Below are 25,368 nucleotides of genomic sequence, written 5' to 3'. Positions count from 1 at the left end.
ATCCTACAAAATGAAATGGTTAAACAGCACTATGTATTGCTCAATAATAAAATATAAAACCTAATTCTTGGCAAAATTCTGTGTTATAAGAGGAATAAAACACTTTGGAGCCAATGTATTTGGTCCTGCTCTCTAGATAGGAATGACAGTCTTCTATTTATAAAATTCATTTTAAAATGGTCTATGGTCTATTTATTTAAATGGTCTAGTGTTATATTTTTGAATGTGTATATGCCTATTTTCATAGTAACTAGGTAAACAAATTGTATATGTAAATTTAGAAAAGTAAAGTTATGTGCTTTTGGAAAAGTTAGATAAAGGAAACACAAAACACACGTGCATACAGCAATATATAAAGTAATAATAAATATAAATATAATATAAATATATCTTCCCTGTTACTATAAAAATAATTTGTCATGAAGTTACATTTTGTGGATCTACTGAATTAAGTAAATTATGTCTTGATGGGCAGAACAGGGGATCATATGTTATCTCAGGTTATCACCATATTTATTTTTACAACCATCATTGTTTACCTCTCCCAGTAGTGGAGTCTTTCCGTCTGCCTCAGTGATCCATGCCTCAGCATGTGTTCCTCTGTCATATGACTCGTATGTCCCATTTATTCTCTTGCTTATGGCAATGGCAGGATCCTTTCACCAAACAAACAAACAAACAAAAACATTTTCAGCTTGATTATGATTGCTTCTAATTATTCATCAAACTAGAATAGGTGTTGATACACAGGTGGAAAAGGCAGCCGATTTCTGCACAAATTGTCTCTACAAAAAGACAGGTAAACGTTTACTGACCAAATAAAAATGAAAACAAATACTACTACAAATAATAATAATAATAATAATAATAATAATAATAATAATAATAACAATAATAATAATAATAATAATAATAATAATAATAATATGACTCACCAATATGAGAATATATTTTTGTCCTTCTGCATGCATGTAGTCAGCAAACTGTGGCAGGTCTTTGAACTTCACCATGTCGTAAGTGAAGTCCTTTTTGTCCTCCATGTAGTCTATATCTGTGAACTGCACATCCTGGAACAGGTCATGCAGGAGAATAAATGAGTGTATTTGTCCTTATTATCTCATTCTTTCATTCTCTGCCATCTCCAGCAATTCACCTGGGAGAGTCCCAGTTTTCATCATCCTTGTCTCTCATTCAGAATTTATTTTTTATACGTGAGCCTGAAAATGCATTCCTCATGGATTATTATTTCCTTATTTTCATATGTAAATGCATGAGTCTCTTAAAATTCATCCTTAACACTACCTCACTTGTCTCTGGAAAATCTTCCTTTTTTAACTATGTCCACCCCAGAAATAGTGTCTGTAATAGATAAAACTGCTAGACCTTTAAGGGCAATGCATAACAATTATTTTGTGTCATAGTTTTCAAATATTAACACTCTGAAATTAAATTGATTGTTGTGGGAAGGACATGCCTATAACCCAAAGTAACATTTGTGGTGTCTAAGACAAACAGTTTCTAGTTGCTGCTGGACTTTGGTCTCATTTATAAAATATTATTTAAAATACATGAATCCATCTGGAAAGCCGACTTTTAAGCAGAATGACATATTAGTTTGTCAAGTATGTTATTTTCTAATATTAGCATGTGCTAGCTGCTGAACCAGGAAGTTGTACTTAAGTAAGGCTTATTAATTTGTCACTTTTAAATATAACTGCAAAAGCAAATGTCTCTCTAATTCACATTCTCATGGGCAAGATCCCAGACCACAATTTATGAGCTCCTAATCTTGTTAAGAATGGCTTCCTTGTTAATATTGTTTGCTAGTTGTTGGAGGCCTCAGCTGTAATGTATAGTTCATCACTTTGTGTGTTTCATGCATAAATGCAGGTCTAACAACCTCTAAAAACAACTGTTTGGGGAAGGACGCAATTTCTGAGATGTCTGGCTTGACAGTTATGTTTTCCTCACAATTAACATTCGATTGCTGCCACAGGCTTCTGCTCTGATGTATGCTTCATCAGTTTTTGATTTTCATCTATTAATGCAAGAATCAAGTAAATACATTTTTTTCTCAGAGATCTTAAAATTTCTTTTAGCTATTAGTGTTTGCATAGTCAGGCAGCAATGTACCACACTGGTCCACTCCGTATATATATATATATATATATATATATATATATATATATATATATATATATATATATATATATACATGCATTGATCAGCCATAACATTATGACCACATGCCTAATATTATGTTGGTCCCCCATTTGCTGCCAAAACAGCCCTGACCCGTCGAGGCATGGATTCCACTAGATCACTAAAGGTGTGATGTAGTATGTGGCCCCAAGATGTTAGCAGCAGATCCTTTATGTCATCTAGATTGCAAGGTGGGGCCTCCATGGATCAGACTTGTTTGTTCAGCACATCCCACAGATGCTCGGTTGTGCTCATCAAACCATTCCTGAACCATTTTTGATTTGTAGCACATATACTGTATGTATGTATATATGTGTATGAGAGGGAAAGAGAGAATGAAAGTGTGAAAGAGTTAAAAGTAGCAACATTATAATGTCTAGAACATGTATAGAAATAGGCTTAATATATACACTACCAGTCAAAAGTTTGGACACACCTTCTAATTCCATGGTCTTTCCTGATGTTTATTTCCTTCTACATTGTAAAACAATGCTGAAGGTGGCCGAAATACACAATAATGTCCTTTGAACAGTTGATATTGAGATATGTCTGCTACTTATGCTCTGTAAAGCTTTCATAACGGCTCTAATCTGAGGTGCTGTTAATTGGTGATTTCTGAGGCTGGCAACTCTAAATGAACTTCTCCTCTGCAGCAGAGGTAAGTTTTGGTCTTGCTTGTCTTCATGTGAGCCAGTTTCATCATGGTACTTGATGGGTTTTGCAAATGCACTTGACAATACTGTTCTTACAAGAACTATTCCAGAACACCTGACCTTTGTGTCTTAAAATAACAACTGACTGTTTTTTGTTGTCATTACATATGGATTACTTAAGTCCATGTGTGTTATTTCATAGTGAAATCATAGTTTGAAATCTCCAGTATTGTTTTAGAATGTAGAAAATAAATCCCTAAACAAAAAAACATTGATTTAAAATGTCCAAACTTTTATATATATATATATATATATATATATATATATATATATATATATATATATATATATATATATATATATATTCATTCTCCTTCATTAACCTCTTCATACTATTTCTGCAGAGACCATCAGGTTTATTATTTATTGAATAATATTTACACACACACACGTCCTACTAACATGAATATGTGCTAGGTGCTGTTGCAAACCTCAAAACAGCTGAATTCCATGCTTGAAAGACAGAAAGAAAAATAATGGAATATGTTTTTTGATGGTTTGGATGCCTCCAGACTGTAATTTTAATGCTATTAAGCATTTTTCAACATCAGCATTCCTTATCAGCTTCTGAAGATCTCACACCTGCCTAATTATTTGGAGATTTGACATACGTATTATTACAAATCAAAATCACTGAAATGGGCCTCTAAAATCCTTCATTTTAGTTTCTGTGGTCTCAAGCTTGGCAATTATGTCTTCCCTGGTATTTTGTAATTGCTCTTTCCAAAGAAGCCTGGTGTGATGTATAGGTTATTAATTTATGATTTTGTCTGAATCTGAATGTGAAAAACAAAATAGGAAATACTTCCCTTGCTTTCTGAGTTCTCAGGCTTATTAAGAGCATTTTTTACCAGCATTAGTATCCACCTGCACCTGCTGTGGTTTTTAGCTCTAATACATTGCTCATTATTTTGAGGAGTTTTATACATAAATGTAAGAATTAAAGTTACAATAGACTCTATTTATAAGAGCATGACCTTCACACAGGTCCTGAAGCTTCAAGCTTGGCAAATGTGCTTTCCCCATCATTAGCATCCACTAGCTGATGAACGGACATTGTCAAAGCCTGTTGCTTATGCTAGTGTGTTAGCTGCACCATTGGCTACTGCTTTCCATTACATTGGCATATTCAGTCTTGCATAAAGCCTCAGCAGATGGTGAGTTGCTCCTGCCAGGTCTTTGCAAATGCTAATTATATAGAGACATATTAGGCTGCTGTACTAATTCTGCCTTAACATAAAGTCATAACACAAAAAACATTGTCCTTCACAGTTTCTTACAGCAATTATAGGTGTAACATTAAGTACTGCAGACACTGTGTGTGGCACTTTCATATTTTTTATTACATACACATGAGTCACGTTATTTTAAAAATGAGAAGGTCTCATAAGCAAATTTCTTTTGGTTGCTTCTTTAAGTAAGAACAGAAGAATATTCAGTAATGATTTTTCTGAAACTTACATAAGGAAGTCCAATTGCTCGATTTCTCTCCACTGTTCTCTTCACTTCTTCCAGACTGCCATAATCCCAACGAGAGAGCTGGAAACCCAAAGCCCAATATGGAGGAATTGTTGGCCTTCCAACCAGCTAAAGAAACAAAATACAGTGTGAAAAATGTGAAAGATATTTCATATATACAGCTCTAAAACACACGTTCAAGAGGGTAGCCCTGCATAAGAGGTGGGACAAAGTGAAATGGGAATGATTCCTTGCTCCGTTCCTCTCTGGGCAGACCAACTGGCCTATTACATCATTTAGGATCTCCCAATGCCCCTGTTCTTCGGGATATATTGGATGGGCTTCCCCGAAGCAGCCACAAAGTCTGTTAAAATCCAACCTGCCATAAACAAAATTAAGTATATCCTCATACATGGCTTACATGGCTTAGACCTGACGGGATGTGGGATCAGGCATGGAAGGTACGACCCACACCCCATGTTTCTGTCATACTACCACACTGAGCACCATAGCCAACCCTGTGACTCATTAGTAGTTCAAAGAACAAAAACAAGTCTGTTGACATGCATCCACTGGCCTATCATCAGCACCCCGTTCGAGCATATCTGCATGGATCTTGCCAGGCTGCTGCTGAAGTCAGCCCAGGGTCACAAATACGTCCTCTTGATCATCGATTACACCACCAGGTACCCCAAGATGGTCCCACTTCGAAAGGCCACCTCCTGTAACACTGCTAAAGAATCGATGCTCCTCTTCAGCAGGGTTGGGATACCCAAGAACATCCTAACTGATGATCCCATCTCACAGTTGATCACGGTTGTTGGTTGTTGCAAGTGATGTCTGTCTACCACACTTTTTTCTAACAATCTGTATCAATTTTAAAAACATAAAATTTCTTTCCTTTTGTGGTACAAAGTTATCTAGTTCTAACCTGAACAGAAAAAGGAGTGGGAGGCTCCAGTGTGCACAACTGGAAAACAAGGACATTTTCAAATGATCCCAAATATTTGAACAGTACATATACACTATATTGCCAAAGGTTTTGGGACACCCCTCCAAAATCAAGCACCTTGGCATGCAGACTGCTTCTTTGTGAAAGTATGGGTCACTCTCAGGAGTTCACCTTGCCACCTGTGCAAGTCCATTCGTTAAATATTCCATGGTTATCTGTTAGTGGAATTTTAACAAAGTTGAAACAATAGCATCTCAGCCACAAAGTGGTAAGCCACATAAAATCAGAGTGGGGGAGCACAGTGTGAAGAAGTCAGCAATTTTCTGCAGCGTCAATAGGTACAGACCTCCAAACTTCGTGTGACCTTTAGATTATCTCAAAAACAGTGCGTAGAGAATTTCATGGAATGGGTTTTCATGGCCAAGCAGCTGCATCCTAGCCTTAAATCACCAAGTGCAATGCAAAGCATTGGATGCAGTGGTATAAAACATGCTGCCACTGGACTCTAGAGCAGTGGAGACATGTTCTCTGGAGTGACAAATCACACTTTTCTGTCTGGCAATCTGATAGACGAGCCTGGGTTTGGTGGCTTCCAGGAGAATTGAACTTGCCTGACTGCATTGTGCCAAGTGTAAAGTTTGGTGGGGGGGGGGGGTATGGTGTGGGGTTGTTTTTCAGGGGCTCCTTAGTTCCAGTGAAAGGAACTCTTAATGCTTCAGAATACCAAAACATTTTTGGACAATTTCATGCTCCCAACTTTATAGGAACAGTTTGGGGATGGCCCCTACCTGTTCCAACATAACTGCAGACCAGCGCACATAGCATTGTCCATAAAGACATGGATGAGGGAGTTTGGTGTGGAGGAAGTTGACTGGCCTGCACAAAGTCCTGACCTCAACCTGATAGACCACCTTTGGGATGAATTAGAGTGGAGACTGTGAACCAGGCCTTCTTTTCCTACATTAGTGCCTGACCTCAGAAATGTGCTTCTAGAGAAATGGTCAAAAATTCCTACAAACACACTTCTAAACCTTGTTGCAAAGGCTGGGCCAACTCCATATTATGTTATGGTTCAAGAATATATATATATATAGAGAGAGAGAGAGAGAGAGAGAGAAGAATATATATATATATATATATATATATATATATATATATATATATACTGTATATATGTATATATATATATATATATATATATACTGTATATATGTATATATATACATATATACAGTATATATATATATATATATATATATATATATATATATATATATATATATATATATACTGTATATATGTATATATATATATATATATATATATATATATATATATATATATATATATATATATATATATATTATGTATTACATAATAATAATTTATGGGTTTTTATTTGCTCATTTACTAATGACTTGTTTTCACAAAATTTTCTCAGTGGTTCTTAGTCTCTGACCTAGTGAACTAGCAGGAGAATGTGTCTTGATGGTGTAAAATCACTGTCTTCATGTTCAGCTGCCAACTACCACACTCATGCCACCCCACTGGGCACAAGCCAATTTACCAGATGCTTATATTTTACAGGTTGTCTGCTAAAGATTGTAAATATCTCATTGCACTCCAGCCACCATGATAATTATGATTACTTCTATGCCCTTTAAAAATGTTAGTTAGAACTTATGCACTTCTGCACTGTAATTTTGTTTGATCAGAGTCACTCATTTCAGTTTATGAGTCTAGGGTTGCTAACATGCTTATTCGAGGGATTTTACAATTGACTCAAACTAATAACTTGCTCAAAACTTGCTCAAAAATAGTCAAAGGACTATTAACTACTTCTAATACAGTCCCACTCCACTGAAACTGACTAGGGACTTCATTTTATTATTGCATGATAAATCCATATGTAGAGTTAGCACTGAAAAGTGGTTTGATTTACAAATCAAGTTTGAATTTCTGAACAATTGAACTTTGTATTTTTTTTATTTTTATGGTCCATGGCCAGTTCAGCTTTAAAGCCTACAAAGCCAAATTGATTGAATAACAGATTTGTGATTCATCAGCAATATTCCACCATTTAATCTGACCTGTGTGAACTCCTGTACAATAGCCTCTGGTGTGTCTCCAAGCAGGATATAAAAGTCCAGAACTCCTCCAATTGTCCTGTAGGTCACAGCAGGTGCTGGCTGTAGAGTCACCTCTACAAACACATGCCAGTGCATTAAATCTATCTGTTCATCTTTGTGAAGCAAAGTTTTCACATATCCTGTTTTCACATACAATTAAACACACATGCTGAGATGAACACTGCACTATTCACCATGTAAAAATGCATTATACAGTTGCATGCTTGTACACAGATAAGTTCTTCAACTTCTAAAGCCCCCCCCATGTTTTTTTGCTTATGTGCTAAAGAAAATTGCAAAGCTTTCACCTTCATGTCATATACAGTTCAGGTAGTTTTAGTCCAATAGGTTTAGATCAAAATGTTATCACTACTATACACATACATTCATATATTTTTAACTTACAATTTAGAGAAAACCTAAGTTTATCAAAACTCTGACCACCTTACATTTAAAATCTTTTTAGGATCTTTAGTTTTGAATCTGTAAAATAAGATGTAAAATGTAAATATTTATGATATCTGTCAATGAATTTATGCCCACATATAATGTCAGATCCATAAATATTTGAGCATTGGCTCAGTTATTGTTAGTTTTCTGTCTACTGTAGTTGAAATTAAATAATGTAGTCTGGCTATTTGTGTGTTATCCCCTCATTATTTCACTATAGATGGTCAAAAGTTGATTTCTAGTGTGGCTTTTGCATTTTGACTATAGTACTGTTTAACCCTTATTTGTCAGGGACTAGGCGGCAGATACATCCCAGTCCCTGACAAATAAGTGCAGGCATTTATTTAGGAAAAAACAAGCAAAAAAAGTCCAACGTACAAAACAGGATCAACAACAAACTAAAATATCACAGCATGGTATAATACATACCTGAGAGTAAGAAAAACTAAGGTGGGCAAAAACAACACACAAACGATGTTTGACCATGATCCCAAAGAAAATAGAACTTAAATAGGGATTAATTATTAAAACAAAAAACTAGTGGCAGTAATCTGTGAGTGAGACTAGGTCATGTAATGTGCTAATGGGTAATGCAGTTCAACTATCTGGTACATTCCTCAAAGAAAAATAATGTAAGGATGAACAAGAACAGAAAAATCCCAAATGGTCACAGAAAGCTATAGAGGATGACAGGAAATTCCATCTCAGGTCATGAAAAAACTACACCAGGTTACGTATGTTCCCTGAGAAGGGAACAAGACACTGGATCATGGCTGATGCTATGGGAATTCTTCTATGTGCAAGTTGTGTCTGAAGCTCTGTGTGATATCACGAAGGCTGAATGACTGGCTTATAGCAGAGCCGTTTTCAGGGTCAGAAACTCCTCAGAGGCTGACTCTATTGGCTCAAAGGGGGCTTGGAGAAGCCTGTCTAGGACCACTTAGAGGTTTTAGGAAGGGAGACATGATCTACAGGAAATCCTTTAAATGAGAGACCAGAGAACAGGCATGTGACTCTCGGCAATGGCTGCCATGTATACCTCAATGTAGATGGTGATAGACCCTCAAAGAGGCACTGTACAAAAAAGACAGTGAACTAGATTCTGACTAGATTCTGAACTAGATTCAGACGATTGCGATTACACCAGAGGCGAAAGTTCAAAATAGGAGCTGGTCCCCCTCAGGGGCCAGACTAGAGGTTCTAAATCTCAGGGCGATGGTGGAGAATCACCCATGCACCTTCAGCAGAAAGCCTGCTTTCTCATCATGTTCTCTGGAGTGTAAACCAACCTGAACAGGGTCTCAAACACAGACCGCCTTAATGACTGAATAAGGGGAGCTATAAAGGTAGCCCCTGAGTTTCAGAAGAAAGTGTTTTAGAACTAGAAAAATAGACAACATCTTCAGGCAATCTGTGTGCCATGAGAGACAAGAGCCCTCCTAAATGCCATGCACTCCTCGGCCCAAGAGGGGGGCATTTGTTGAAAGAGTCCTGGAGTGGGACCCAAGGTGAGAAACCGGGGTCTGTCCACATAAGTAGGGTACAAAGCTCATGGCATGTAACCCTTGTGACCCTAAAAAGGCTTTCTGTGGGGGTGAAAACCCCTGCTCCTGCACCAACCCCAGTGTTGAAACAGTCTCTTGTGTAGCAGATCCAAAGGAATAGCTCTGGCCACTACAGTCATGACCCAAGCACCCTCTAAGCCTGAAAGGCAGAGAGGCACTGGCCTAGTCAGATGTGCCCACATCGTGGCTGAATCCCAAACTATCCCCAGAAGGTGGTTCTCAGAGAGGGAGAAAGCACACACTTCACTGGGTTGAGGCCTAGGGACCTCATGTGGACAAGCAAAGCATCTCAATGCCTGGCTGCCACTCCCCTTTACTGAGCCAAAATGAGCCAGTCAGGGGCTAACCCAGGAGATGGCAACACATACCTCGACGCACCGGAGGTGGCAGGATAGGCAGCAGTGGAAATGGCCCTAAATCCCTGAGAACCCTAGCCCTTGGGTATTAGGATTCCTTTCTGGCCCACATGGCAGAGATGGTTGTCTCTCACCTGGGGGACCTGCCTCTAAGTGCTGGCCAGCCACCCAGATTTTACATGAGATGGCTCAGGCTGCAAGTCTAGCCTTCTTTTCCTGCCTCAGCAGGCCAGACTGGGGCTGGTGGGCACTGGCCTAGCCATAGCTTCTCACTGCGGCAAAGGAAGAACAGGACCTTAGAACATATCAGGACATCTAAAAGAAAGGTTTGTCCCTTTCTTTTATCTCTGTCAGATTCCTTCTCTGGCAACTAAATGCAGTCATGAAACGGCCGATGGCATGGGCCATCTGCTTTGTGGCACAGAGTGCTAAATCTGTGGCCTGGCAGAGTTCAGACCTCATTGATGAGCCCCTTCCTGCAGATGAGCTCCTTTAGCAGGTCAGCTTGGTCAAAACTGCCATTGTGTTCAACACTGCAACGGTTTAACCTGCAGGATTGTAGTCCAATGAAAAGGAGAGATAGCCTGCAAGCATCTCTTCAACCCTAGGCATTGCCGCATACCCATGTTCATCAAAGTCCACAATGGCTGAATAGTCTGCAGTGGCTGGGGAGAACAGTCAGGCAGAATAAGGATTATTCCACAACCTCGACACCTCAGTTTGGAAGTATGGAAAAAAAATGGGAGACACCTGCATGGGGGTGAAAGGTGGTGTGAAGTTAGTGTGAGATTGTCAAGCTCAAAGTGGACAACACTAACCTTTCATCATGCTAAACTAAGCTAAGCATAGCAACAGCAAGTGTGATCACCTCCAGGAGCTTGTCAAATACTTGGCTGGAAATACAAGCAAGTGAACATGGAATGAGCTTAGCGACAGCATGCAAAACTCAACAGCATGAACGCCACTGATTGCTTTCTCTCAAGAAGCAATTCAGAGGCATACCACTCATCAACACCCACATTGAGCTCCTCAGATTCTGATAAACACAATTCCTCATGAAAGAAATAGCAAAACGAGTGCATGCTCCACTATCAAACAAACAATGCAGAAAAAGCGTGAGTCATCCCCTGAAATGTAGCAGGGCATGGATGTACACACTTGAATGTGACATCTTTCCTAATCTTTTATATATAACTTCTTTTTCCCTAGTCTAGACAGTCAGGACAAACAATCGACACAAACATACACAGAGTGTTTCCTGATGACAAAGAAGCTGGTGTAATGTGATGTAGATGCCCTTTTCTGGTCTTGCTGGCACACCCCACTTTGTCACATGATCTACGGGAGCCGATAAATTGGTGTGATTTCACACAGAGCTTCAGACACAACTTCCACATAGAAGCATTACCATAGCGTCAGCCATGACGCAGCATCGAGTTCCCTCGAAAGGGAACCAAAGTTTAACCAAAGAAAAAAGTCAAAGTCAACAATCAAGAGAAGATTGCAACATAGTAAATATAGAAAGTTTAAAATAACCCAAAGAAACCAAAACTGTGGACCACTGGTAAGATAAAAATGACAAAAAACAAAACAAAAAAAAAAAAGAGATGTCTATGGGATCAAGACTTCTTGACTGCAAATTATTTGCAAAAACGTAAGAATAAAAACATTAAAAATTAAAAATAACAATTGATGTTTATGTTATTTTGTTTGTCAGTTACTTAAAGAATGACTTAATAGTGAGTTGGGTTTAAGGGTTTAAGTCCTGTGTGTTCTATACCATTCACCTAATTTGGATGCAAATACCTGTAAATTCATGATAACAGACTGTACTTAAACCCCAAATCTCTTTCCAACTTGAATGTACTGTGGAAAATAGCTGAAATAGCAATAACTTTTTCAATGTACACATATTTATGAACCTGACAGTATATCAAATGGAAACAAACAAACAAATAGCAGAGAACACTTGCATTAGGATGCATAGGGTGCAAATAAGATATCTAGCAGCTACATACAGAAAATACATGCAAAAATAAACAAAAGACTTGTCTCAGTTTTAAACAATGCATTCTTGAATGACAACATGAACTGTATTTGACAAACAGTTACAAGAAGACTAACAAGAACTTGAAACAGCAATTCCTTGGAACTTTCTCTACAAAGGGTTGATGGTTTATTAGTCAGTAAATTATATTATTTAGTATTTTATTTTATAAATATTCTAGGCTTTTACATTGAGCATTAAAGAGCATTAGAGTTTTGGGTTACCCATAGCATTGCTGTTCATTAGGAAAACTCCAAAGGATTTGCCACTTCCATCCTCCAGGCACATGAAAAAGGGGTAGTGACCATACAGGTTGTGAGTACCCTAAGAACAAAAGGAAAAAAAACAACTAAAATATTTGCATCATGGCCTGATGCTATGGGAATGTGAGACTGGTGTCTCAGCTGGTGTGAAAACACAGCAATTCTGCTGACTAATGTAAGTTCAGTAGATTTGGAAGTGTGTGTCAGAAAACTGTAAAAGTATCCCCAGATTCTAATTGATTGAAGGAAGATAGTAGGCATGCCCAACATATGACATGTCTCCTTGCCTTCTCAGTGAACCAAGTTACATATTTAACCTGAGATGTTAGGAATTGATTGTGTGGCATTGAAATGAAACAGCCTTTATTTGTCACATATACATTACAGCACAGTGAAATTCTTTCTTCACATATCCCATCCTTGGAGGTTGGGGTCAGAGATGATACGGCGCCCCTGGAGCAGAGAGGGTTAAGGGCCTTGCTCAAGGGCCCAACAGTGGCAACTTGGCGGTGCTGGGGCTTGAACCCCTGATCTTCCGGTCAACGACCCAGAGCCTTAACCACTTGAGCCACCACTGAAACAGACAATTGAGTGCAGACTGGACCAGATCAACTATGAAGATGTGTACGAAGAGGATCAGCCCTCCACAGCAGATACATTGTATGAGGGTGCACCCATGGCTAGCGCCCCAGAAAGTGTTACACTTCTAGTGAAGTTGGCCCTCACACCTAGAGGTGAAGCCATCCCATTTGCATAATAGGACAGAGCGATAGCATCCACCAATGTAGACCAAAATTTGTACTTGTAGAGTCAGTAACTTCTCTAATTGAGGCAGACTCAAATGGCTCAAAAAAAACTCTTCCAGGACCACTGAAAGTTATCAAGACTTGTGTCCTGCATTATGCCACAGCCATCTGGTGCCACACAAAAAGTGAGTAACCAGGGGATGACTCTTTACAGAAGCTCCAATGATGGCTATCAGGGGCTAATCCTGCTGACTCCAGCACTAAGCAAGTGGACTGGGCTCAAGGCACCACAATGCAAAAAGCTATCATTTTATGGTATACAAATCCCTTGTGGAGGTAGCTTTGGAACTCAGGATTGTCTCAACAATTTCAGTCAGAAGACTGGAATCTAGCTGGTGCCCCTCATGGGCCAGATCCAAACTTTCCAAATATCCAACTGGGCTGAAGTTTGCCAATGCTTGGCAAGACCTCCTAGAAAAAGAATCTTCAAAAAGTGCTGTCAAAGCGATACATTAGATCCAAGACCCAGACTTGAATGATGGCTAGAACTCCCAGGAGCAAAGCTATCAGAGGAAAAGCATTCAGATGAAGCCTCGGCTATGGCATCTAGCTCAGGTTGAAATGTAAGGGTGAACCAGAGGGAACAGTGTGTTGACTCCTCAGAGGCAAACAAGTCCACTTCCCCTCAGCCATACTTCTAGACAAGGAACTTGGTTAGGAGCTAGGCCTAGAGGGAGGGGAATAATGCTGAACACCGCTAACTGCAGCTTAGCCATCTGATACCTGTTAATGATGGTGCAAATGGCATTGCCAAACAGGCCAGGAGTTGAAATTATGGATTTCAGGAAGAAGGATTTATCCTTCTCCTTAATCCCCATAACACTGAGCCCGAGGTGCCTATCCATGACAACTACAGCATTGAATGGACATAGAGCAGGTCATTTGCATAGTGGCATAGAAGGCAAAAGCAGCTGAGATTCTAATCCCTCATCCTGATTTATGTATTTAAGAAAATCAGCCTGGTATGCCTCCAGAATTGCCATGTTGTGTGCATGGATGCACCAAACTGACCTGAGGATTCTGTGACATAGATGGCCTTTTATGGTCTCGCTGATGCATGCCGCTATGTGACCTGACCTCACATCACCCATGTTAACCAACAGAATCAGCATATTTTCACATCAGCTTCAGATACCAGTCTAGTGGAGGTGTTCCCATAGCATTAAGCCACACACAGCATTGAGTTCCCATGAAGGGAACCTATGTTTCAGATTGATGTCAGTAAAGAGTGTTGTAATTTTATTCATATTTATTTGATAACTGATTATATTGTTCAAGCAGTTCTTGGAAGGTGTATTTTGTTTTTTAGATACAGTATGCAGTATTTAATCTACTTACACCATTGGGAAAAGCATCTCGTGTAAATATAGGCCATGTTCTCCAGTTTATGTCATGGCGAAAGTGCTGGTGAACGTGTTCACCGAGTCCATAGATGTTATCAGAGGAGAGTTTGGCAGAGAGCTGAAGGTACTGGTTAGCAAAAACCAGGGGTCCAATACTTGTATCAAAGCTGGTATTAAAAAAAGATATTATATAAGTATAGCAACAGTAAGTATATATTGTATATATACATTTACATTTATATACATTACAACAGCAAAAGACCATATCAGTTTCCACTCCTGCTAGCCAAAAAAAGTGGGCACAGTTTCACTGAAAATGGACAGTCAATGATATGTTTTGAATGATTGAAAACATTGTTTGGTCTTGGAATCAATCTTTTTTCATGAAACATTGACTGTAAAAAATCTGACCAGAAACAAACAACTGGATCATTGCCATCTACTTACTTTGTTTTTAAGTTTGTTTCTTTTTGTAATGTTTCTGCCAAAGATACTGACACCATATTGTAACAATAACCTAATTAACCTGTCTGTTATTGCAGATAAGAATGTGCCTAGGCTGTGACCAGTGGGGGTGATCAAGTGTTATAATGAAGTGACTGCCAACTGAAAAATTGTATTCTATGGCTTACCCTTGTGTACTAAGAAGAGTGGCACGTACAGTTGTGAAATGGTCACATGGAACTCACAATCTAACTTTGGGGAATTTTATAGAATAAATGTTGGTTTTATCTACATGTTAGAATAAATAAAATGATACTCATATTTTATTTTGCTTTAAGGCAAACACTTAAATCGGATAACTAACAAACCATATTAAAACAATTATGTAGCTTTAATTAAACACATAGCTAATGCACTAGAATCATACAAGGATTGCTCAGTTTTAGGTTGTTGAATAATTATCACTTAATAACTGATGAGAGAAAAAAAACAACTTTTTAACTGTTGGATATTTGGACCCATACAGTTGTACTCTTTTACCTACTTCCATCAGGTCAGTAAAATCATATAATTTTGATAAGTTATGTGGACTTTTGAATTATTGCAAAAGCATTGACAAATTATTACTCAAGTTCAAAGTACCGTCATTGTAAAATCATTGTAAATAACTTTAGAAGTACACATAGATTAAGTCTTGTATGAAGCAGCATTACTAAACAACACAGTGCTTTGAAGTGTGCTAAAAGCCAGTCAATAATTAAGCTTGAATAGTTTGGGCTGTGTTTGTTAGCACTTACTCCTCTAATAACTGTGTGTGCATGTGCATGTGACTGACACAGCTATAATCATGACGTCTTTTAGTCTGACATTGACTGGCAGGCCACTGTCAAACAAATAACGCTATTATTTCAAAATTAATGCATAATATTGAGCTCAGAGCATAAAAATGAGCAAGCCCAGTTGTGAAATACAGATGTACGGCATTAATGACAGCTAAGTACAGTGATTATGATTTTATCTCCTGACATGGAATAGTCATAAGCTATGATTCACAAGTAATCTCAAGACTGAATGTGTTCTCATTCACATAAAATTAAAACTGATAAATAATGAAATGGATTGTCTGTCATCAAGACATGCAATTAAGAAAAAAAGAGTAGTGGTGTGCAAAAGAGTATACAACCAAATACATAAATATGTAAGTATCATAAAATAAGTCTGTAATGACAGGTAAATAAGTCTAATATAACATAAAATAATGATATAGCAATAATGCTCTTTTCTTCTGTGTGACCCTCATAGTGAACACTCATTCACACCTAAGGGGAAATTTAGCATAGCCAAACCACTTAAAAGCATGTTTTTTGTCTGTGGGAAGAAGCTGGAGAAAAAACATCTAGACATGAGAAGAACATGTAAAACTCTGCTGTCATTTTGATTTAAAAACTGGAAATAAGATGTATATAAAGAAAAAAACAACATATTGAAACATATCAGGAAATGTGAGGTTAATTGGGAATGGGAGCACAGAAAGGGAGTAACAGACCAGAATACTTTGGAATATGTCTTTCGGTGAATGTTTTCTTGAGTAATCAAAAATGAGTATCTGGATCTGTAGACATTGATGCAGCCTAGTTATTTTTGCAGATTTTTTGACAATATTCTGTGACAATATATAACTTAAGCTTTTTAATGTGCAGAATTATATTTTACACTGTATACTTTGCAAACAATTTTAAAACAGTCAAGGTTAGAGTCACTTCCTAGTCAAACTCAAAGTCCAAAAAAGTGACACTCGGCAGACCAGATAAAAGAATGTCTCACAATCAAAACAACAGAACACGCCAAATGCAACAGCCAAATCAAATGTGATTCAGAAGACCAACTCTCCAACCAATCATAATATAAGATTTGCAATTGGCGAGGCAATTAACTAGGAGTAAGGAGAAAAAGAATCCATAAAAGAATACAAAATAAAGCCAATGCAAGGGCACCACATAGGTAGCTAAATATACACATTAAATGGTAATAAATGGTGGAGGAAAACCAAACAAGATATTATTTGATCATTTATAATGCTGGATTTACTGCTTCCAATAATCGTCCTGAACTCCAAACGTAGATAAGAAATAGGATGACTGAGTTTAAAGTAAAGCCTAATTCAGCAAAGAAATAAAACTAAGCATGGATAGAATTGTCTGAGTGAAAACTATGAAGAACAAATGGTCAAGTTGCTCAATAACTTTTACAATTAAAAACCAGTCAAAAAACTTTATAGACATGTGTGACATTATCAAATTACCCAAAAACCTGAGACTGTGAACTGGAATATGGATCATGAGACTGGTCATGTGACACAGTTAGTAAAAAGACTTACAGGACTTTTTTGTTGGATGCTCTTCTGACTCTAACTCCAAATGGACTTTTGAGAAGCTCAAACTCATATTTCAGTGGTCCATTAACAGTGCTGGAAAGAGACTGGATGTGTTCATGAGGTACTTCAAACCGGGCTTTATTTGCATCAGTGATCTGTAGGCATAAAGCAGACACAGGCCAATTATAAGTTACAGGATTTATTTTAACATTCAACATGCATGAGACTGTTAGCATGCCACTTTATATATACTCTTGTGTGCAGGCTGCCTCAGTAATCAGCATTTTGGCAGCATTTAGCAAACTCTTTAGAAAAAGCCTAAGCAATTTGGAAGGCAGTATAGCACAGCTGTCTTCTAAGCACAGGTGTTTTGCCTATTTTTTATTGCAAAGTTGCTTCCTTGACTAAACTTTCTGACTCAGAATCTAAAAGTTTATTCATCAATTTTCCATCAGTCTGACAGTACATCTGCCAGTCTGTAAGAAATTTTTAGTATCTCAAAAATAAGTGGTTGAATGTAGAATTTGTATGGAATTATTCCTTGCTGCCAGCAGATGAACTGATTATTTTGGGATTGATCCAAATTTAGTCAAAGCATATTTTAAAGGTTCTTTAAGGCATACAATTTAGTAATAATGGTGTGTGTGTGTGTGTGTGGAGAAACAAAAGGAGGAACAAAATAGGAATGTATACAATAAGCATACCTTGAAGCGAAGGCGGTTTTCTGTCTGCATTTCTGCTAGGAAGGATAGCTCAAGAATGTCAGAGCCAAACAGAGAGGGTGAGTCCTGTCTTTTCAGCCTGGCCTCCAGTTCTGAGAAATAAAGTGAACAATTTTAGTACAAACAGATCCCTGACCTCAACCCCACTGAATACTGTAGCGATGAATTACCACACCAGACCATTTTTCTCCAATACAGATAGTAATACTTATAATTGTTTCACAGCATTGTTGCATGATGTTACTGCATTTTCTTTACCTAATAAAACTGGCTGTAGATTTATTGTAATTTGTAGAGCCTTCTGTAACTTGAGATTTGAGTCATCTCCAAAAATGGAAGTCACTATCTATCTATCTATCTATCTATCTATCTATCTATCTATCTATCTATCTATCTATCTATCTATCTATCTATCTATCTATGCATACATACATACATACATACATGTATGTTGAAACATAACTAGTACCTAATACTAACCAAATAAGTGAATAAAATAATTATCCACTACTCACTTGTACTACTTGGCTGTTTTTCACTGACCACAGTGTAGCCATGATTGCTAGAGAAGAAGCACCAAGGCACATTTTTTTGGTCATGTGGGCCCCAGCAGCACCCACGCTCCTGACAGCTTTGCTGGAGGGTCAGGAAGCAAAAACCATAAAAGGAATTTTCAGAGATTGATTATAATAAGATATGCCAGTTCAATTAGGTTCAGACATCTATATATGCATGCCTTCAATTAGACATCTGCATTCTGATTAACATTTCTTTTTTATAGCAGAACATTTTGATTTATAGTTAATGCACTTGATCATTGAATTGCGTAAAATATAATATAATTTTTTTTTCTAGAAACAGAAAATGAAGTTTAAATGAGTACATTTAACTAGTAGTGTAGGTTCATTGAACATGTTCATAGTAGGATTTGTAACTTTGTGTGTGTGTGTGTGTGTGTGTTGAGTTTATAATAAAAATGTATATTTTACCTGAGAGGCACCTGCATCTGGAAAACAGTCCACTCTTTCCAACAGGGGAATATTTGGACACTGTACTACAAAATCTGTGTTTAAAATATAAAGTGAGAATTATGACACAGATACTGTATGTCTTGTTTATTTATTTATTTAACAAAGAATTTGTCTACTAAATATTAACTGTAAAATACATTATTATTATTATTATTATTATTATTATTATTATTATTATTATTATTATTGTTGTTGTTGTTGTTGTTGTTTTAGATAGTTATTATGTTGATTTAGGTTGAAACCATACATGATTTACAGCTGGCAACATTATATAACTGGTTAAGCATTTAGTCAATTAAACAACCACTCAGTTTTCAGTCTTTTTATACTGTATGCTCACTATAAAGTAATAATTTGCAAAATGTTCAGTGGTGAAAGTGCAGTGCAAATTTCCCAGTGATCTGATAATTTGATAATAGTTTTCTTTAGAAAAGCTAGTCACCATCCAGAAAAAGTCAGCTATGAGCTATCTGGATGAATTTGCATTTGGCTTGCACAACATTTTCCCTGTATTTTTCAAGTAGGCAAACTAGAATGTTCCTTACACAAATATGCAAATCTCTGTGGCCCTCAACACCCCTGTGGTGTATAACTGTCTGTCCAGTTTAAGCTAGCAGTGAGCCAGAATGGCATCAAGGGTTCAAATTGTGATCATGAGTGACAACTGTCATAATAAGCATGGCCGTGCAGATTCAGCAGCTGATTCCTCATGCCCTTATGAATCTTTTTGTTTTCTTTCTTGTTTTTGCCTCTTGGCTGACCCACTTCATGTGTTGCCCTTGATAGGCAGGCTAAATGTGTTCTTCATGCCTTATCAGAATACCAACTCTTGGTGAAAAGGCAGCTTGTTAATGTTGTTACTGATTGTTGTTAATGATTGTTTGAAACCTCAGCTAGCAGCTGATGTATGGTTAAGTTGGATTATAGGTAACCAAACCATATACATTTCTGTGTTTATCTCAGAGAAAATTTGACATGGTACAGTTTTATGATAACCCAATCCAGTCTTTATTAAACCAATGAGTTGAGCAAGAGTTGTTTATATGGACTATGTATGAAGCTATGAGATTCTGAATGAGTAAACATACATCACTTACTCTTTGTATTGTTTGTTCTTGTGGCAAGCACAGCAATCAGTGCTATGGCAACAATCCCCATCATGACAAACATCACTATCAGGGTCATTTGTAACCCAGAAAACGTCTTCTTCCCCATCTGACGCACACACACACACACACACAAACACACACAAAAGCCATTATCAAATGCTGATCATTTCCATAGAAGTCATGTATGAGTATTAAATTCAAATGTATATTTGTTATCTTTTTTTTCTTTTTTTATTTGTTCACAGTTGTTGTTTACAACAGTTATTGTTTACAATATTATCAAAAGCAGAATTTTAGTATTGCTTTTGCTCTGAAGGACACATTGTACTCCTTTAAAACAAACAAACAAAAAATAACAAACAAACAAATTCAGTGACACAAATACTTTCTAAAATTGTCTCTGAGTAGCCATATTGATTTGATGTCATGTGCTGAACTCAGGGTAGAGAAGACATTCTAATTGTTTAACTTATTTATTTTATTTTATTTTTGGTGTTGTTTTGTTCTGTTTTTTTTTTTTTTTTAAAGCAAAAGTTTAGCAATATCCTTCTGGATGGGATATACATTCTCTTGGGAATAGAACACTTTCTTACTTAGAAAGGCCTCTGCTGAATTTTCAGTTCCTAATACTAGTGCATAATCTGGTGCTATTCATTTCATCATTATTTTATTTTACTTTAATCTTCAAATGTTGAGAGCTTGTGTTTATGAAAATACTCATCTTCTGAGTTCATCCAATGCTTCCTGAATTCATCATTTTTTCAGTGAGATTTTGCAGAGGAAGCATGCAGTACACTTTATCATTTCTCTCTTTTTTCACTTTCAGTATTAGAATCACATTTTTCATAACTATAGCCTAAACTCTTTTGTTTTCTAGAAATATTTCAACTAGTCTCCAAGACAGAGTTGGCATATTGGTCCCATTTCAGGTATTTTATATAATACATGAAAAATGTGCTTGGGCTGGGAGGTATATTTTAGAAAAAAAACACTCCTTTTACAGTGTTTATTATTCATGGTGAGGTATGTGATAACTTCTGGATCTAGGAAGCTAAGAATTAAGATGGAATAAAATCCCGCAGTTTTTGAAGTATCCATGGCCTTTTCACCGATCCAAGGCAGTGGACAGAAAATATATACATCATTTCTTGCATTCTGCATTCTGTTCAGTTACCATTGTCATTAACATCATTTTTAAAGTATTAGATTTAACATTTCTCTGTGAGTCTGTCTGATAATTTTAGTTTTTAAAATCTTCAGCTGGGATTTGGAACTGAAGATACTCTCCACTTTCCTAGACAGAAAGCAACATACCTCTTTGTTAAAATGGGGAGCCTTTGCAAAAAATGCATAAACATTTGCAGGTCTGCTATATTTGATTAATTATTATTATTATTATTATTATTATTATTATTATTATTATTATTATACTAATAATGTATTTATTATTACTATTATTATTTACATCTCAGATGTTTCTGTGCAAATATATAAATAAATCTCAAAGAATGGTACTTTGCCTAATCAGAATAGCACACCCAGAAAATCAGTAAGTAAAAGTATTTGCGTAACCCAGCTTTCAATATAGTAACCCAATATAGTGAATATAGTAACCCAAATTTGAATGTAATTAAATTTCCCTGAGTAAATATAAAAGTAACCTTTTAGTACTAATCCTGAATATGGCCCTACATATTTAGCATTATATATTATTATATCTTGTATCTAACCAAACAGAATTTTAATGGTCAGACCAAATTCTTGAAAGGTTTAATACTTTAAAATGATATTTAAATGGTTTTATTTCATATTAGTGTGTCAAATTAACGAGCAACACTGTGACTATGAATTAAGCCACACACAACAGCAATATATCTATTATTATTATTATTATTAGTAGTAGTAGTAGTAGTAGTAGTAGTAGTAGTAGTATTAAAATGTATCTGTATATTACTGTTATGAATTATTTATTTTGTTGTTGTTGACAAAATATGAAATTAATTATAATTAATCATTAATCAGTCTGCTATATGTTATTTGAAAAACAGTTGGTATTTTTGGGATGGATAAATGGGCAGAAACACAAACACTGTGATGGAGCTACCCACAGACCTCCTAAAACCATTAGTCCATTCTGGTAAGCCTGCACTTTTATTGTGCTATAGATTAACATGGTTGCTCAAAGATAATTTAAGCTAAATCAACTAATTCCATTCTTGTTGCACATAAACATTGCACATATTTATATTTCAATCAAGTTCCTTTCATTCCCCATGGATGTATAGTCATGGTAAAGTCTAATGGCCAAATAGGATCACTTTAAAATAACTAGTAAGATATAATGTCATTCTTTGTCTTACCTTTGCTATTTACTTTGCTATGCTTCAAAACTCTTCACAGCAATCCACACAAGAAGAAAACGGTTTCTCTTGAGCCTTCCCTCTGGACTTATAAAGCTCCTTTAATGGAGTATAGTCTGATGTAATGATCTTTAGTTAGTGCGGGTGGGTGGGATTGTGACTTTGTCTATGTGTGAATGCAGCAATAACTCAGCAGATTTACAAAATGATAACCAGCTGTTAAGGTTCAGCTTCTCTGTGTTTCCAAGCTTGAAGATCTCTACCAGTATGTTGCAAAGTCAATACCAAACTGATTGCCAGATTCAGAATAGGATAAGTTATTGTTTCTAAAATCAAATAGATATAATGAGAATATAATGCTTCAAAGGAAGGAGTGCAGTATAATTCAGCGATAATAATGGAGTGATTACACAACCCTTTGGAAACACTTTCACAATAGCAGGGTTGATTTATTGATTTGTTGATTTTTTGATCTGAGGATTGACCTTGGCCTGTGAAGATTTTTTCTGTGTCAAGTATGAAGTGAGTTAAAAGGAAAATAGAAAATGTTTTCTGTGAAACTTTTCCAGTTTAAGTAAATAAAAATGCATAAAAGAATTTGTGTATGTTTTACACAAATATTAAGACTTACAGCTAATATTTATTCACAGATTATTTTTCTGATTTATCATACATTAACCACTAATCTCTAAAGCTAAACAGTTACAATAATAATACAGTAGACTGTCTTATGTCACGTTAGACAATAGACAATGAATAGTCCAGAATAATGAACTGCGCAGATGGTTCAAGTCATGTAATTGTATTTATGTGACTATGATGACAACTGGTTGTACCAGAACTAATTTATAGGTTACATTTCATATGAGTGATTGCTTGTGCAATTACCTAATAAAAATGAGCAATTTATGATTATTATTATTATTATTATTATTATTATTATTTTATCTCATTTTGAAAGTACAGATAAAGACAATCTCTTGTCTGACTTGAGTCTATTTCTTAAATGTTAGATATTGTTATATGTTAGTCAGATTTGTTTATCAAGATAACACCCAACAGCAGAAGCCACAAATGATACATTTTTCAAAGGCTTTCTGTGCCTGCACATTCATTCAGGCCTAGATTGCTCCACACAGACCAAAAGCTGGGTGGGCAGCTTTTACACAAAGAGAAGAAGTGCCAATTGGTGGAGTCAATACTTAGAATTCAATTGCCAATTCCAGTTTCAGCCATGGGAACTAGACTGAGTGCTTGTGTGAGGTGTGAGGATGAGAAATGGGTTTGGCTGGGTGCTTTCTCTGGTCTTTTAAACAAAATAAATAAAGAAAACAGCACCTTTTATATCTGAAATATTTCTGCTACCTGCTCTCATTAGTAGAAAACTTAATTTGTATTCTAATTAGGTTACTGTATTCTAATTAGGTAACTGGGAAATAAAGAAAAATCTAGAACCAGATATTTCTTACAATGCACTGTAAATGTATAAAGAGCTTTATGTAATTTGCCAGAAGTGTTTAGACAAGTGTTACTTCATATACTGACAGCTAATTGTTCACACAAAATAGTATGGTGACAAGACACTATATTATGCTCACGAAATTTGTTTGCATGGGATGTAAGATATTTTTATCATGCTTTTAATTTGCTATACTGATTCACTGAAGTAATCAAAATAATAAGAGATCATTTCAATAAAGTTCACCTTAAATGATAAGCTAACTAAGCATTCATCTGTTACACTTTAAGAAAATATACTTTAATAAATAAATAACTAAATAAATTTGCTGTTACCACCTTTAACTCTGAAGGGGGTCAGACAGTGACGATCAGGTTTTGGATTGTCAGGTTTTGTATACTTTTTTTGTCATTTAGAAGATATAGAAAACCTTCAAAAATGTTTATGATCTAAATGTCCTCTGACCTGTGTATGAGCATGTCTGCGATTGTGACCTGCAATAGGTTGGCACCCCCTCCAGGGGGATATGTTCCAGGTTCCTTGCCACTCTGTCTATCATAAACAGTAGAGAAAATGGAAAGATGTATGTATGTATGAATGTATGTATGTATGGATGGATGGATGACCGAATGACTTAACACAGTGTGCTGTTTTCATCAAGTGACAGAAAAAAAATTGCAATGTATAATGCAATCTAATCGAGATGCCATGGTCCACATTTGTCCCTGTGACCGGACATTGGATGTCCCTGCTGTAGGATCATACCAAGGAGCAATACAGAGTGCAAGAGGTGTATCATAAAGATAAGATTAGTATAATTATTATCAGAGTGAAATAAAATTAGAGACCACAGTAATGTCTTGTGCCTATGAATAAGCTAATTAATTGTAGTACCAGATAAATTATTAATCAAGTATGTACATTATTAATGAAGTGCTACTGATTTGGGGAAAATTGGGAAAAAATCTAAATGGTTCTTACACTTTTTTCTGGAATACAGTCACTGTCCTTGTAGTATCCATAAGATTGCTAAGGATAAATGTACTGTGACTGTGAACACTGTGGTACACAATTTTTGTTGAGATTGAGGAAATCTTTCCTCAACTGATCTCAAACTCAATTTTTCGATGTTGTTTTTAATAACCACTTTTTGGCAGTGTGTAGTAATAAAACAGAGTTAAGTACACAGCAGTTACTTTATGGATTCAGATGAATTGTTGCTTCAAAGAAATCCACACTGCTGCCTGGCATTTGACTGGCAATTTCATTTAAGAAGTAAATAAAAGCTAATAAAAAAAAGTAAATAAAAAAACATAAAAATATGTTTTTTTTTTGCTACTACTTGCTACTACTACTACTGAAAAAATGTTTTACTAAATGTAAAATGTTGCTCACTGAAAAGCAAAACCTTCACTGCACTCTTCTAATGTAGATTTTTGATCTTTGAGGGATCTTTGAATCTTTGATTTTTTTAGTGAAAAGCTAACACTGGTTTGATTTTTATTAAAGAATTAAACACTGATTCAACTGCCAAGCCTATTCCACATCTATTTTTGGGAGTTCCCAACAATTATCTATGCTGCAT

The 25,368-nt window shown here is 36.3% G+C and overlaps 1 protein-coding gene across 1 annotated transcript in view; it reads right to left on the bottom strand.

The window, feature by feature from the left end:
- The window catches only part of si (sucrase-isomaltase), an 89,913-nt gene extending 67,515 nt beyond the window's left edge, over window positions 1-22,398 (bottom strand). Inside the window, exons 1-12 of the mRNA XM_058387154.1 lie at window positions 22,325-22,398; window positions 19,953-20,070; window positions 18,814-18,887; window positions 18,340-18,460; window positions 17,807-17,916; window positions 17,106-17,257; window positions 14,280-14,451; window positions 12,097-12,196; window positions 7,416-7,528; window positions 4,377-4,502; window positions 936-1,067; window positions 540-656 (exon numbers count right to left, since the gene is read on the bottom strand). Of these exons, the coding sequence (XP_058243137.1) occupies window positions 540-656; window positions 936-1,067; window positions 4,377-4,502; window positions 7,416-7,528; window positions 12,097-12,196; window positions 14,280-14,451; window positions 17,106-17,257; window positions 17,807-17,916; window positions 18,340-18,460; window positions 18,814-18,887; window positions 19,953-20,070 (1,335 nt within the window). The 5' untranslated portion in view covers window positions 22,325-22,398. The remainder of the gene's footprint in view (window positions 1-539; window positions 657-935; window positions 1,068-4,376; window positions 4,503-7,415; window positions 7,529-12,096; window positions 12,197-14,279; window positions 14,452-17,105; window positions 17,258-17,806; window positions 17,917-18,339; window positions 18,461-18,813; window positions 18,888-19,952; window positions 20,071-22,324) is intronic.
- Window positions 22,399-25,368: the final 2,970 nt, after the last annotated feature.

This window comes from Hemibagrus wyckioides, linkage group LG04 (genome assembly GCF_019097595.1).
Source record: "Hemibagrus wyckioides isolate EC202008001 linkage group LG04, SWU_Hwy_1.0, whole genome shotgun sequence".
Taxonomy (NCBI): domain Eukaryota; kingdom Metazoa; phylum Chordata; class Actinopteri; order Siluriformes; family Bagridae; genus Hemibagrus; species Hemibagrus wyckioides.
Note: the sequence above shows the minus strand (reverse complement) of the source record. Positions and strands in the feature narration are given on the sequence as shown.